We start from the raw sequence: 13,445 nt of genomic DNA, 5'->3' as shown, positions 1-13,445 counted from the left end.
CACCCCCTCACAGACTTAAGACACTCTGCACTCACTACACACACACATACACTTTCTCACACTCACAACCCCCAACCCAGACAGGCACACACACAGACAGACAAAGACCCACATGCACACATATATTTTGTGGGGTGAATTTGTACTTGCAGGATTACATTGTACTTTGCTGAAAAACTGCATGAATTCATATAGAACTCTGAGCTCAAAAACTGCATGAATTTATGAAAAACTGCGTTATCTCACTTTTTAGATTAGAATCAATCTAAACATCATGGCATAGACAGAGAACACAGGGTCCAACACCTTCAACATATTGTCTAGCTATCACCATTGTTAACAGCTAACCCGAGAATGCAACCTTTTTTATAAAAAAGGGTTTTGTGATTTACACATGAAAGAAGTGAAACTATCACTGTATTCTAACAGATGAAAGGCTTAACAGACAATCAATTTTTCAATGTATAATTTCAGTTACATCACACTGTAAATTTTTTGCTATAAAGTCTGTGTTAGGATTGAGCCTCCACTATCACCTGATGAAGGAGCGTCGCTCCGAAAGCTAGTGTGCTTCCAATTAAACCTGTTGGACTATAACCTGGTGTTGTGTGATTTTTAACTTTGTTCACTTCTGTAGATCTAGTCACCCTACTTTTGACGCATCAGGGCTGGGCACTGGTATCAACACTAATAGAAAATGATTATGTTAACCTGGTACTATTTTAGACTGCAAAACCATTTTTCTTTAGGGTTTAGAAAGCTTTTTTTTCCCCATGATAGTTGATTTGTGTTTGGGAAATGAGCTGATTGAAACATTTATTTGTGTTTTTAACCTATTTCCTTCCTGATAACTATTCATTCTCGTGTGCAGGGTCTGAACCGAGTTTCATTTCTCTATAATTTCTTCTTGTATTCTCTCTGCCTGACTGTGTAAAAAAACCAATCTAACTGCTGCTATAAATATTGAATGGACTTCAAAAGAAATGCATTTTTTTTAAGTAAAGGGAGCTGAAAGTGGAATTGGAACAGAAATTGCCAACCACCCAAATTCTAATAATACAGGTACCAGCAAATTGGTTTAAGGGAATATGACTTAGTCGCATTGTTAAACATCCAAAGATGGGGCTCTTTGTGCAAGTTGCACTGTGTGTGTGCCTCTCCCTATGTCTCTCCCCACCCCTTTCTTCCCCCTTCTTTGCCCTCCCCCTCCTGCTTCCCCCTCCAACCTCTTTCCCCGCCTCCCCCTCCACCTTCATTCCCTTGTTTTAGTGTGCATGTGTCTTGCTCTGTTGTCAGTTGGCTTGACTTCAGATCGGCTTACTTCAACTTAACAGATTCTGAATAGTTTCTCTGTTTTCCTACACATTCCACTGATTTTCTTTGATTTAATCACACAAGAAACAACTGCCCATTTTATTCTATCCTGATTAAGCAGTTTAAACCTGCTCCGAAGCAAGTGCTGTACATTCTGAAATGTGTGGGCTTTCTCTAGCCTTCATTTTCCATTTTAATTATTTTGAAGAGTTGGTAGATCTTTGAAGGTTAGAATTTCATCCAAATTATGACCGGCTCTTCCACTTGAGCCAATTTGCCCAAACTCCCAATTTGACTGGATAAGAGATGGGAAAAGTTGAATTGAACTTGGCATACAGTACGCTGCACATGGCGAGCATGTCTGTTCTTAGTATCAAGTCTGTATTTAGAGTAATGCTTCTGTCTGTGGCATGTCTGTATTCATACAGCATCACATTGCCTCAAAAGAAATAGGACAGTGACAACTGGAGTGCAGAATGGCTATGGTTGCTGAACGAGTCATTTTGTGCCATTTTTTGGCATGATCTTCGTATTTTGTTTTGCAAGCTCTGGCCACCAGATAAGCAAGGAGTGGAGAGAAACACTTTCCTGATCTCTGCTCATTCGTGTGATTTGACCGATTAGTCATACCAACGCATTTTCCCCCATGATAACATCCAGCAGCTTCTTAAAATGTTTCAAAGTTTTTCCTCCATTGCTCAATCTGGACAACAGTCTGTATATTCGTAAGTATCTGGCTGCAGCTGTTCTGAAATCAGCTCCGAGTTAATGCTACGCCCCATTGTTTAACTCTCATGGTTTAGTTGGATTCACTTTGTAACTTGGAACAGATGGGAGGCAATAGAATATTATAGCTGTTGGACTAGTAATCCAGAAATCAAAGTAATGTTCTGGAGAATGGGTTAAAATCCCACTTCGGCTGTTAGTGAAATATACCTTTGACTAAATCTAGAATTGTAGTCTAATGATATCCATTCTCAAAAAAATTAATCTAGTTCAGTAATGTCCTAGATGGAAGGAAATTGGCCATCATTAAGCTGGTCCAGCCGACATGTGACTCTACACCCACAGTAATGTAATTAACTCTTATGCCCTCTTCAGTGACCTAGAACCACTAATAAATTTCAGAAAAGGAATGAGACCAGATGGACCACCTGACATTGATCAAGTACTGGAAGCAAGAGTGGCAAACTCCAACCTGCAAAGTCCTCCTTATTGGAGGAACTAGTGACAAAATTGGGAGAGCTGTCTTTGACTAGTCAAGCAACAGACAAAGTCCTGTCTTCACATTGAGGATACCCTTTAGTGCTGCCATACAACACAACAACAATAAATTGGATAGCTTTTCAAACAGATCTATCCATTCAAGACTGGGAATGATGAGGGGCTTTGGGCCATTAGCAGCAGAATTGTAATGTAGCATCATCTGTAATCTCATAGCCCAGCATGTCCCCAACTCTACCATTATCATCAACCCTGGCTCAACAAAGAGTGCAGGTAGCATGCCAGGAGCAGCACCAGGCATACCTAAAAATGAGGTGTTAAACTGGTGAACCTGCAACACAGGACTACTTGCATGCCAATGCAGCACATTATAGAGCTGAGCAATTCCATGGATCAACAGATCAGAATCCAACACTGCCGTCTTGCTACATCCAGCTATGAATGGTGATGGACAACTCATTGAAGGAGGAAGCTCCACAAATATCTCCATCCTTAATAAAAGGCAGTGCAAAAACATTTGCAACAATTTTCGGTCAGATATGCTGAGTGAATAATCCATCTTGGCCTCCTCTAGAGATTCCAAGCATCACAGATGTACAGGTACATTTAAGGGAAGGTTAGATAAGCATATGTGGGAGAAGGGGGTAGAGGGATATGATGATTGAGTTAGATAGCAAAGATGGGTGTAGATTTGAGTGGGGCATAAATGTCAACACGAGCTGGTTGGTCTTGGTGACTTGTTTCAGTAGTGTACATGCTGTGTAAATGATAATGAGGGTATGCATGAACACTGCTTATTTGCACTAACTATTTCTTGGTGCCACTCTCTGCCTGGATGGTAAACAGCTGGCAGGTTGTTTACCTCCTTTCATGAGAAAAGAATTGGATTGCAGTACAAAAGGCAGTTTCAGTCTGGCTGTGGCCAGCTCTGAACAAAGTTTAGTCTAATCCATCTGGTTGGAGATGGTCTCCAAAGGTTGTCATAGTCTAGACTTGGTCAGAATCACAAGTGCTAACAGTTTTTTTTGTGTTTTGGTTAATATAGGGTATGGGCACCTTTCACCTTGATGTAGAATAAATTAAGATATTGAAGGTTTAAGGGATTGTCAACTCTGATATTGGGCAACCTTTTGAGTAATGCTTTGTAATTACAGGGAAAACAAACCCAAGAGAGGAGGCATTTGTGTAGCCAACCACACGTCACCAATTGATGTCGTCATATTAGCCAATGATGGAGGCTACGCAATGGTGAGAGGGATGATGCTCCTGTAACTTGTTTATTTCTATATGAAAACAGCAAGAAATATGCAGATTAAGAAGCCTCACACCAATGTATGATTGTTTGAAACATTTGAGTTCCCTGCTGTAGGCTACTTAGACAGCTTATCCTTTTACGGAGATTGATTTGTCCCCATTTCTCTGTTGCATCTCTGTTTCTGTATGATCCTCTCTCCTCTGTTTCTTGTATCCATTTGCATCTCTTCCTCCCCTTTCCTACCCACTTCTCTCACTCTTCTCCCATCGCTATTATCCAGTCTTTTCTCTCTTAGCTTTGATCTCCTTCATTAACAACTATTATTCCTCAGCCAAAAATAAAAGGAATGTCCTGAATTCTTCTCCAGTGAATTAAATTGTTTTGCTCCCACAATTGGATTTATGAAATGATTTGGGTGAAGCAATTTCAATAAAACATTGGAACAACAGTAGAGCTCCCAGCTCTCAAGCCTGTTCCACTATTCAATGAAATAATGGCTGATCTGAGACCTAATTTCCATATGCCTTCCTTTGGCCCATATCTGTTAAAAGGTCTTGCTTAACAAATTTGTCTCTGTCTGATTTAAGATTTAACAACTGATCCAGCATTCACTACCGTTTGTGGAAATGGATGTTCAAAACATCTACGACCCTTTGTGTGCAGAAGCTTCCCAACATCTCTGGCCCTAATTCTCAGACTGTGCCCCCTAGTTTTAGAATGCCCATTTTAGATGTAAAATCACCGTAATCCTATGGGACTGTTGATCTGCTGTTTAATTAGAGAGAGAGAGAGAGAGAGACGGACGACTGATGGTGGTTTAATTTGAGGATTACCACGCCTCAGGCGAAGGGAGAGTTTGTGAAGGAGAGTCCTTTGTGGTAACCTCAGCCGATTTAGGAATTGCATCCATGCTGTTAGTGTAATTCTGTATCACAAACCAGCCATCTAGCCAACTGACACTGGAGTGCTATATTGTTATGGCTCAAAAACCTGAAATAACAGATTTGCATGAGCTAAGTTTGAGTAAAGAGGAGCACACTGAGCTAATGATGGAGTCACCATATTGTCTCTGTTTTCTGGTGATTATCCAGACTAAATAATATCCTTGCTTCAGGAATCATGTCCTTGATTGTGTGGAATATAGAACAGTACAGGCACTTCGGCCCTCACTGTTGTGCCAGCCTTTTATCCTAAGATCGGACTAACCTACATATCCTTCATTGTAGTATCTTCCATGTGCCTATCCAAGAGTTGCTTAAATGTCCATCCATTGTATGCTCCATTAATAATTGCGTGGAGTAAAACAAAATGTTGGAGAAACTCAGCAACTATGACAACATCTCTGGAGAGAGAAACAGAGTTAACATTTTGTTTTGTATTATAGTTGGTGTATCTTATGTTTGGACAGCATCCCTTTAAAAAATGTGTCACATGAACATTGGTGGGTCATCAGCCGGGTTTGTGGGTTTGTTCAAACTTGTTTGGGGTTCTTGGAATGCACATCTTTGGAATGAAGCCTCCAAGTTGGGTTGCAGCAAATATTGAGTTAGTATGTTCTTTAGTTCTGACTGGAGCTTAGTAACTGCCCAGTACAAAGTGCACTTCAAGTCCAATATGACTTCAGAACTGTTTTTATTTCAGATTTAAAGCATCTGCAGTATTTTGGTTTTATTATTAATAATTTGTGTGTTTACATCAGAAGCCATGTGATCCTAATCTGCCCTATGATTGTTCAGCATAGTGGATGGGGCTATATAGTACTCTGGGTTCCAGTTGGCAGAATGGATGATAATTGCTTGCTTTCAACCAGTGGGTGGACTGTGTTCTCCAACTAACGTAAATGTCTACTCCCATCCACCACGATCAATACTATGGGCACATATGGTTTTCTTCTGAAATTTGGTTGATGAGAAAACTACCATAGAGACAATATGCTGGAATAATTGGGCACACTGGTAACTAGATTTGAGTGATGGCTGCAGCAGAGTATACAGATGTCCCAGGAACAGATACAGAGTGTACTCTGCAACATCTGATAGTGTAAGTGTGCTGTATGTCCTGCAATTTTATTTGAGAAAATATGGGCACACCAGCCAATGAGCCATTTACTCCTTCTAGATTTTTCCTTTAGTTTGAATATTTCAATCGGAGAATGCCACATAAACAGGAAAACATGGAAAACAAATGGTTTGCAGATCACGTAATAACCATAGTTACCTGCTGCTGTTTCCTCCTTGCAAACATGGCTTGGTGATTCAATCCAACCCTGTCAACAGATAGCGTGATTTAAAACAAAAGGCTTGACATAATAGTAACATAAGAACTAGGAGTAGGAGTAGGCTATCTGGCCTTTCGAGATCGCTCCCCCACTCAATAAGATCCTGGCTAATCTTTTTGGGGTCTCAGTTCCACTTACCTGTCCACTCATCGTGACCCTTAATTCCTTTACAGTTCAGAAAATTCTTAGCTTTAAAAACATTCAAGGAAGAAGCCTTAACTATTACACTGGGCAGTGAATTCCACAGATTCACAATCCTTTGAGTGAAGAAGTTCCTCCTTAATTCAGTCCTAAATCTGCTCCCCTTAATTTTGAGGCTATGTCCTCTTGTCCTAGTTTCACCCGCCAATGGAATCACCCTCCCTGCTTCTACCTTGTCTATTTCCTTCATAATTTCAGATGTTTCTATAAGATACCCCCTCATTCTTCTAAATTCTAAGGAATATACAAAGAACAAAGAAAATTACAGCACAGGAACAGGCCCTTCGGCCTTCCAAGCCTGCACCAATCAAGTTCCTCTATCTAAACCTGTTGCCTATTTTATAAGGGCCTGTGTCCCATTGCTCCCTGCCCATTCATGTATCTGTCTAGATACATCTTAAATGACGCTGTCGTTCCTGCCACTACCACCTCTGCTAGCAATGCGTTCCAGTCACCCACCACCCTCTGTGTGAAGAACTTTCCACGCATATCTCCCCAAAACATTTCCCCCCTCATTTAGAACTCATATCCCCTAGTAATTGAGTCCTCCACTCCTGGAAAAACGTTTCTTGCTATCCACCCTGTGAATACCTCTCATAATTTTGTAGACCTCAATCAGGACTCCCCTCAAACTCTGTCTTTCCAATGAAAATAATCCTAATCTACTCAACCTCTCCTCATACCTAGCATCCTCCATACCAAGCAACATCCTGGTGAGCCTCCTCTGCACCCTCTCCAAAGTATCCACATCCTTTTGGTAATGAAGCAACCAGAACTGTATGCAGTATTCCAAATATTGCCGAACCAAAGTCTTATACAACTGTAACATGACCTGCCACCTTTTGTACTCAATAGCCCGTCCAATGAAGGAAAGCATGTCGTATGCCTTCCTGACCACTCCACTGACCTGCGTTGCCACCTTCAGGGAACAATGGACCCGAACACCCAGATCTCTCTGTACATAACATAATCACAGTCTACTCAGTCTCTCCTCATAAGCCACACCTCTCAACTCTGGAATCAACCTAGTGAATCTCCTGTGCACCTCTGCACTGCTCTAAATCCTTTCTCAAGTAAGGAGATAATAACTACATGTAGTACTCCAGGTGTGGCTCCTTTCTCAAGTAAGGAGATAATAACTACATGTAGTACTCCAGGTGTGGCCTCACCAGCACCCTATACAGCTGCAACAAAACCTGCAACATAATATTTTGTCAATATTTGTTTTCTTGCTTTAGAATTGCTGTGAGTTTTGTTAAATAGTGAGCATCAGTTTGATGAAACGTTGACAATTTTAATGAAGTATCCATGAGTTTGAAAGGGTAGGCAAAACTTGTAATGGGTGTTTTGATACATTTTTTAATGTACTTTGCTAATTGTTTTCTTTCAATGTGATGATGGTGGAGAGGAAAAAGAAATCAGCTGCAAAAAAAGTTAATTGGTCCATTTCTGAACAGGTTGGACAAGTCCACGGTGGGCTGATGGGAATCATTCAGAGGTCAATGGTGAAGGCTTGCCCACATGTCTGGTTTGAACGATCTGAAATGAAAGATCGCCATCTCGTTTTAAAAAGGTTAGACACACTGACTGTTACACGTGGCAATCATGAACTTGCATTCGTTCAGATTTTCCTGTCGGTGATTGCAGGAGTTAAAGTGGAGAAAGATTGGGTTAGTAATGGTTATCAGCCTAGTAATTATCAACTTATCATTGTGCTAATCTTTTTATTGTCCCAACAAGGGTTTAAACACACTGCTCGAAAGTAGAGGCTGCATCCACAATGTTGTATTTCCTGCATTCCTTTAATAAGGTTTATCATTTGGATTATAATTTGCAGTTCAGTGGGAGCATTCACATCTCTGAGGTGAAAGATCATGCTTTACTTCCCGCTCCAGGGCTGAGCTTATGAAGGCTGATGATCCTACTGTAATATTGAGAGAGAGTCACAGAGATGTACAGCATGGAAAAAGACCCTTCAGTCCAACTTGTCATACCCAACTTGATCTCCTAACCTAATCTAGTTCCATTTGCCAGCACTTGGCCCATACCCCTCTAAACCCTTCCAGATGCCTTTTAATGTTGTAATTGTACCAGTCTCCACCAATTCTGGCAGCTCATTCCATTCACACCACCCTCTGTGTGAAAAACTTGTCGCTTAGGTTTCTTTTAAATCTTTCTTCTCTCACCTTAAACCTCTGTCCTCTAGTTTTGGACTCCCCTACCCTGGGGGAAAAACTTTGGAATTCACCTTACCCATGCTGCTCTACAAGGTCACCCCTCAGCCTCCGATGCTCCAGGGGAAACACCACAGACTATTCTGACACTCCCTATGGCTCAAACCCTCCAACCCTGGCAACAACCTTGTAAATCTTTTCTGCCGAGCCATTCCTATGCTGGCCATTGAATTCCTTAAACAACATCACTTAAACAGTCATTCTCACCTTGTTGTTTACAGGACCATGATATTTGAGTGCAAGTAGACTGCTGTGATTTTTACCTTACAATATGACACACTTCAGAAATATTACACAGGCTGCAAAGTGCTTTCGTCATGTCCTTTGCTGCTGGACGATGCTACCTATACAAAACAGAAATTACTGGTGATGCTCAGTACAGTGCATCAGCATCTCTGAAAAGAACGTCTAAGTTATGCTTTAAGGTTGAGAATCTTTTTTAAGAACTAAAATGTTAGCTCCATCTATTCATAGATGTTGACTGACCTGCTGAATATTTCCAGCAATTTTGGCTTTAATTTCAGCTTGCCAATGTCCGCAATATCTTGTTTTGCCTATATTGGGCAAGGTCTTTCTTCCTTTGATGTGACCTCCCAGGTAGTAATGGGGCTGTTATTGCCCCCTTTCTCAGAGACTCAATGAATGGGAAGTTCTGTGATGGCCTTCCGATTGTATAGGACGATGGGATTGTATAGGACATTGGGAGTGGTTGCTGTGAATTTGGAAAATGCATGGCAGTGTGTGTATTGTGAATAGATGTTGTTTCTGTGCTGTCTGATGGAAAGGCAAGCAGTCGATGACATTTCAAAATGTCTGCTTTTTTTCTGCTGGAGGCAAATATTGAACTTCTGAGTAAAACTGTTTTGCTGGTCATTCAGTCATCATTTAGTCATGGTGATGCTTGTTGGGGATAAAACTTTATGTTTGTTTTCCAGGCATTGTAATTAATACAGACTCAGAATCTACCACACAGACAGTATAACTAATTGCCTTCTGTAACAAACATTCACTCAAAAGAGTGGAATATAGATGCATGAGTATACAATTCAGCTCCTCAAACTGTTCTGCCATTCCATTAGTTTATTGTGAACTTCTATTTTAACCCTCATCTACTTGCCTTGCTTAAGTATTCTTCAGTACCCTTACACATCAAAAATCAGTGAATCTCAGTTTGATATTTTCAACCTGAAAAAATCTTCTGAGGGGAGGAGCTTTCATAGTGAGGATCATGGGTGAGCATGGTGAGTCGGAGTAGTCTAGAGTTTGATGTTTTGGGTTTTTTAATATGCATTAATAACTGGCCTGTTGTTTAATAAATAGAACAAAGATTAGAGAACCATTACAGTTGTCAAAAGGCTTTCTCCCCTGTGATGAGTCTTCTGTTCTGTTCACAGACTAAGTGATCACATTGCAGACAAGACAAAATTGCCAATTTTAATATTTCCTGAAGGTAAGGACAACTTTAGGGCCAGCACGTTTCTTTCATGTGTTACTTGAAAGCCTATGAAAGTGCAAAAGGAATCACTTTGAACTAACTGGCATATTTAAAAGAAATGTGCTTACCTGTCCTATAATTTAGCACAAGCTCTACGTGTAATCTCTCCTCCATCCCTTGCATATTCTTATTGAACTTCTGGATACTCTGTGTACCATTTGGTCTCGTTATTTAAGAAAAAATCTAAATGCATTGGATGGAGTTCACAGAAAATCTGTGTGACTGATACCTGAAATGGAGGGGTTACCTTACGAGGAATGGCTGGGCAATCTGAGTGTATGACCATTGAAGTTTAAAAGAATGAGTGCTGATTGTATTGAAACTTATATGATCTTGAGGGAACCAGATAAGGTGGATGCTGCAACGATGTCTTCCCTTGCGGGACTAGGAGGCAAAGTTTTCAAGTAAAAGGCCTTCTACTCAAAGGTGAAAATTGGGGAAATATTTTTCTGTGGATTGAGAGTCCTTGGAACTGTCTTCCTGAGAGCAGTGGAGGCAGGGGCATTGAATATTTTTAAGCAGAAGTAGATAGATACTTGACTGACGAGAGAGTCAAAGGTTATTGGAGGAGGTGAGAATACACAATTACATCAACCAAGGTCTTAGTGAATAGCAGAGCAAGCTCAAGAGGCTGAATAGCCTACTCGTGCTCTCCATTCTTTTGTTTTTATGTATATTTTGGTATGCAAAGGTGTGCATACATGTTAGAAATTAGAATGCTGTCTAGGATTCAAAGGTTTTCTTCTGAGACTTGATTGATTTCTGGTCTTTGGGAATGTCCAGGGTCACTGGTCTTTACTTAGCCAACAGTTCATTTGCTGACTTATGCTCCTGCTTCAGGTCTGAAGATAATTCTTGTGATACTAAATTTACAAATAAAGATTCTTAAATAAGTCAATTTTACATTCAAATATTTCCTTTTGATCCTTACATGAGGAATGGATCATACTGTAGCAAATGGAATAACACCTAAAACAAAAACACTGGATGTTGACCTAGGCTATGTGATACTATGGAATGTTAGCTTGATTGATTAACAGTGGAATCTTTTGCAAAGTGTATTTACTTTTGGGTATACATTTGCAAACTAACTGTTGAATATGAAACTTGCTTTCCAGGTACCTGCATAAACAATACGTCTGTGATGATGTTTAAAAAAGGAAGTTTTGAAATAGGAGGAACAATATATCCTGTTGCAATCAAGGTAAATGATTAGTGATCATCTTGAATTTGACTGTTACCATTTTGTTTCAATTTTTAAGAAAATATATTTTACTTCTCGAGATATTTGGCCATCAAGTTATGTTGCAGGCTCAAACTGACTAAAGTGCGCTTGTTAAAAGTCTCATCTCTGAAATTCCTTCAGGCGTAAGAATCAGTTGTGGGAAATTGCTTTTGTTTCCTCCCTTCAAGACCACTGTATCCTACACCTTTTTGGAAGCTCTGCTTTCAGATGATCATAACTCTTTGTGTTTAAGAAAAATAATTCTCCTCATCTCACCACTGGCTCTTTTCATATGACTTTTAATCTGTGTCTTCTAGTTATGAGTCATACAGTACAGAAACGCACTCTTTTGTCCCTGCTGATCATAATCCCAAATTAAACTAGTCCTACCTGCCTGCACATTGCCCATATCCCTCCAAATGTTTCTAATTCATGTACTTGTCCAAATGTGTTTTAAATAATGTAAGTGTACTTGCACCACACACAAACCACTCTGTGTATTTTTAAAAAAAGGTAAAAAAAAATCACATGACATCGGGTTATAGTCCAACAGGTTTATTTGAAGCCACAACCTTTAGAAAATAAGTGGTTATAGACATCTCTTCTAGTGGAAACAAATTTCTCCTTTGTTACCATGTGACCCTTCATGTTCTCAAATTTGCAGTTATTGATATTGATAGGATTGTGTGTTCTGCTTCAAGATAATTGCAGAGAGTTAATTTCTTTGCTTTTTCAAAATAATCAATCCCCTCCTCTTGAGTTTCAGTATAAGATTTCAGTACCTTTCTGGCTGACGAAAAAATAAGGCTGCCTTTGTGAAATCATGCTAATTGTGAGATTTTGCTTTCATAAACACCTAATATTTTTACTTGCTGCAGTTGCCCTCTTTGAATGTTGACTAGAGTAACAAACGTTCAGTGAGCTTGCTTCATTGTTTTTGTCACAGTACGATCCTCAGTTTGGTGATGCATTTTGGAATAGCAGCAAATATGGAATGGTGTCCTACCTGCTCCAGATGATGACCAGCTGGGCCATAGTCTGCAACGTTTGGTACCTGCCTCCAATGACCAGACAGGTAACTGATTTGTTTGTTGTTAACTGACTTCACATGACTTTGTCATTCAGCAGTTGAGACTAAGTGGACCACCAAGTTCTACAAGGTTAGAGGGCAGGAGGTAATTGGTTCAGGGGTAATTCACTTCCTATTTCGTATTCGCATCCAGCGGCTTGTATTTTATGGAAGATTTTTATATGATTGTTTTCAGTTGGTCAGGAAAACTTGTCGTAACTTGGAAAGTTGTGAAGTAGAGCAGGTTGGAGAGTAAAAGTTTCTCTGCAGTACCAGATGAGAAAATTAAACAACGGAGCTACAGTGTCACTCTTGGTCCCCAGACCAACTTACCGCGTGGCATATTTAGACAGGCCGTTTCCTTTATGCTTGTGGATTGAGGAATATTTGGTAGAAGTGTGCAAAAAAGGAGAATGCATGACTTGCAAATGTATTGGGGATGTTTGTGTGGTAAGAATGCAAGCTTGCAATAGAGTTTCATCAGCATCAGACAATGTTCAAAGCAAAAACAGTATGGACCTGCTTTAGCTTGTGTGGGATGGATTTAACAACGTAGCAACCTATACTGTTACCCTGAATGTTCATCATGTCAAGCACTGTTCACACTTGTTCCAATAATATTTTTGAGGAGTCCAAACATAAGCAGTTGTATGAAGATCACAAATGGTGTTTGCAATCTTCTTGTAATTAGACTGCCAATGTTACAGCCCCCTCAGAAACCAATTGCAGTGATACCGATTAACCACCTGAGGCAAAGGTCAAATCTCCTCAGGACCAATACTGAAAATGAACTGAAACATTCAAGTCACATATATGGCTTGATGAAATCTGACCTCAACAGCTGTTGGATCATCAGAAAAACTCAGATAGTTCTATTATGCAGCTGAACAGGATTTTGGTTAGGCCACTTTTGGAATACTGCATTCAGTTCTGGTCTCCCTGCTATCAGAAAGATTTTGTTAAACTTGAAAGAATGCAGAAACGATTTACAAGGATGTTGCCAGGGTTAGAGCGTTTGAGCTATAGGTAGAGGCTGAATAGGCTGGGACTATATTCTCTGGAGTGTGTGAAACTGAGGGATGACCTTACAGAGGTTTATAAAATCACAAGGGGCGTGCCTAGGATAGATAGTCAAGGTTTTTATCTTTAG

General features: G+C 40.1%; 1 protein-coding gene across 2 annotated transcripts in view; it reads left to right on the top strand.

Moving 5' to 3' along the window:
• Window positions 1-13,445, top strand: part of gpat3 (glycerol-3-phosphate acyltransferase 3) — a 59,205-nt gene that overhangs the window by 32,253 nt on the left and 13,507 nt on the right. For both annotated transcript variants that reach the window (XM_043674288.1, XM_043674287.1), the window contains exons 7-11: window positions 3,693-3,786; window positions 7,730-7,845; window positions 9,901-9,956; window positions 11,120-11,205; window positions 12,173-12,301. In XM_043674288.1, coding sequence (XP_043530223.1) covers window positions 3,693-3,786; window positions 7,730-7,845; window positions 9,901-9,956; window positions 11,120-11,205; window positions 12,173-12,301 — 481 coding nt within the window. The remainder of the gene's footprint in view (window positions 1-3,692; window positions 3,787-7,729; window positions 7,846-9,900; window positions 9,957-11,119; window positions 11,206-12,172; window positions 12,302-13,445) is intronic.

This window comes from Chiloscyllium plagiosum, chromosome 32, assembly GCF_004010195.1.
Source record: "Chiloscyllium plagiosum isolate BGI_BamShark_2017 chromosome 32, ASM401019v2, whole genome shotgun sequence".
Classification (NCBI taxonomy): domain Eukaryota; kingdom Metazoa; phylum Chordata; class Chondrichthyes; order Orectolobiformes; family Hemiscylliidae; genus Chiloscyllium; species Chiloscyllium plagiosum.
Note: the sequence above shows the minus strand (reverse complement) of the source record. Positions and strands in the feature narration are given on the sequence as shown.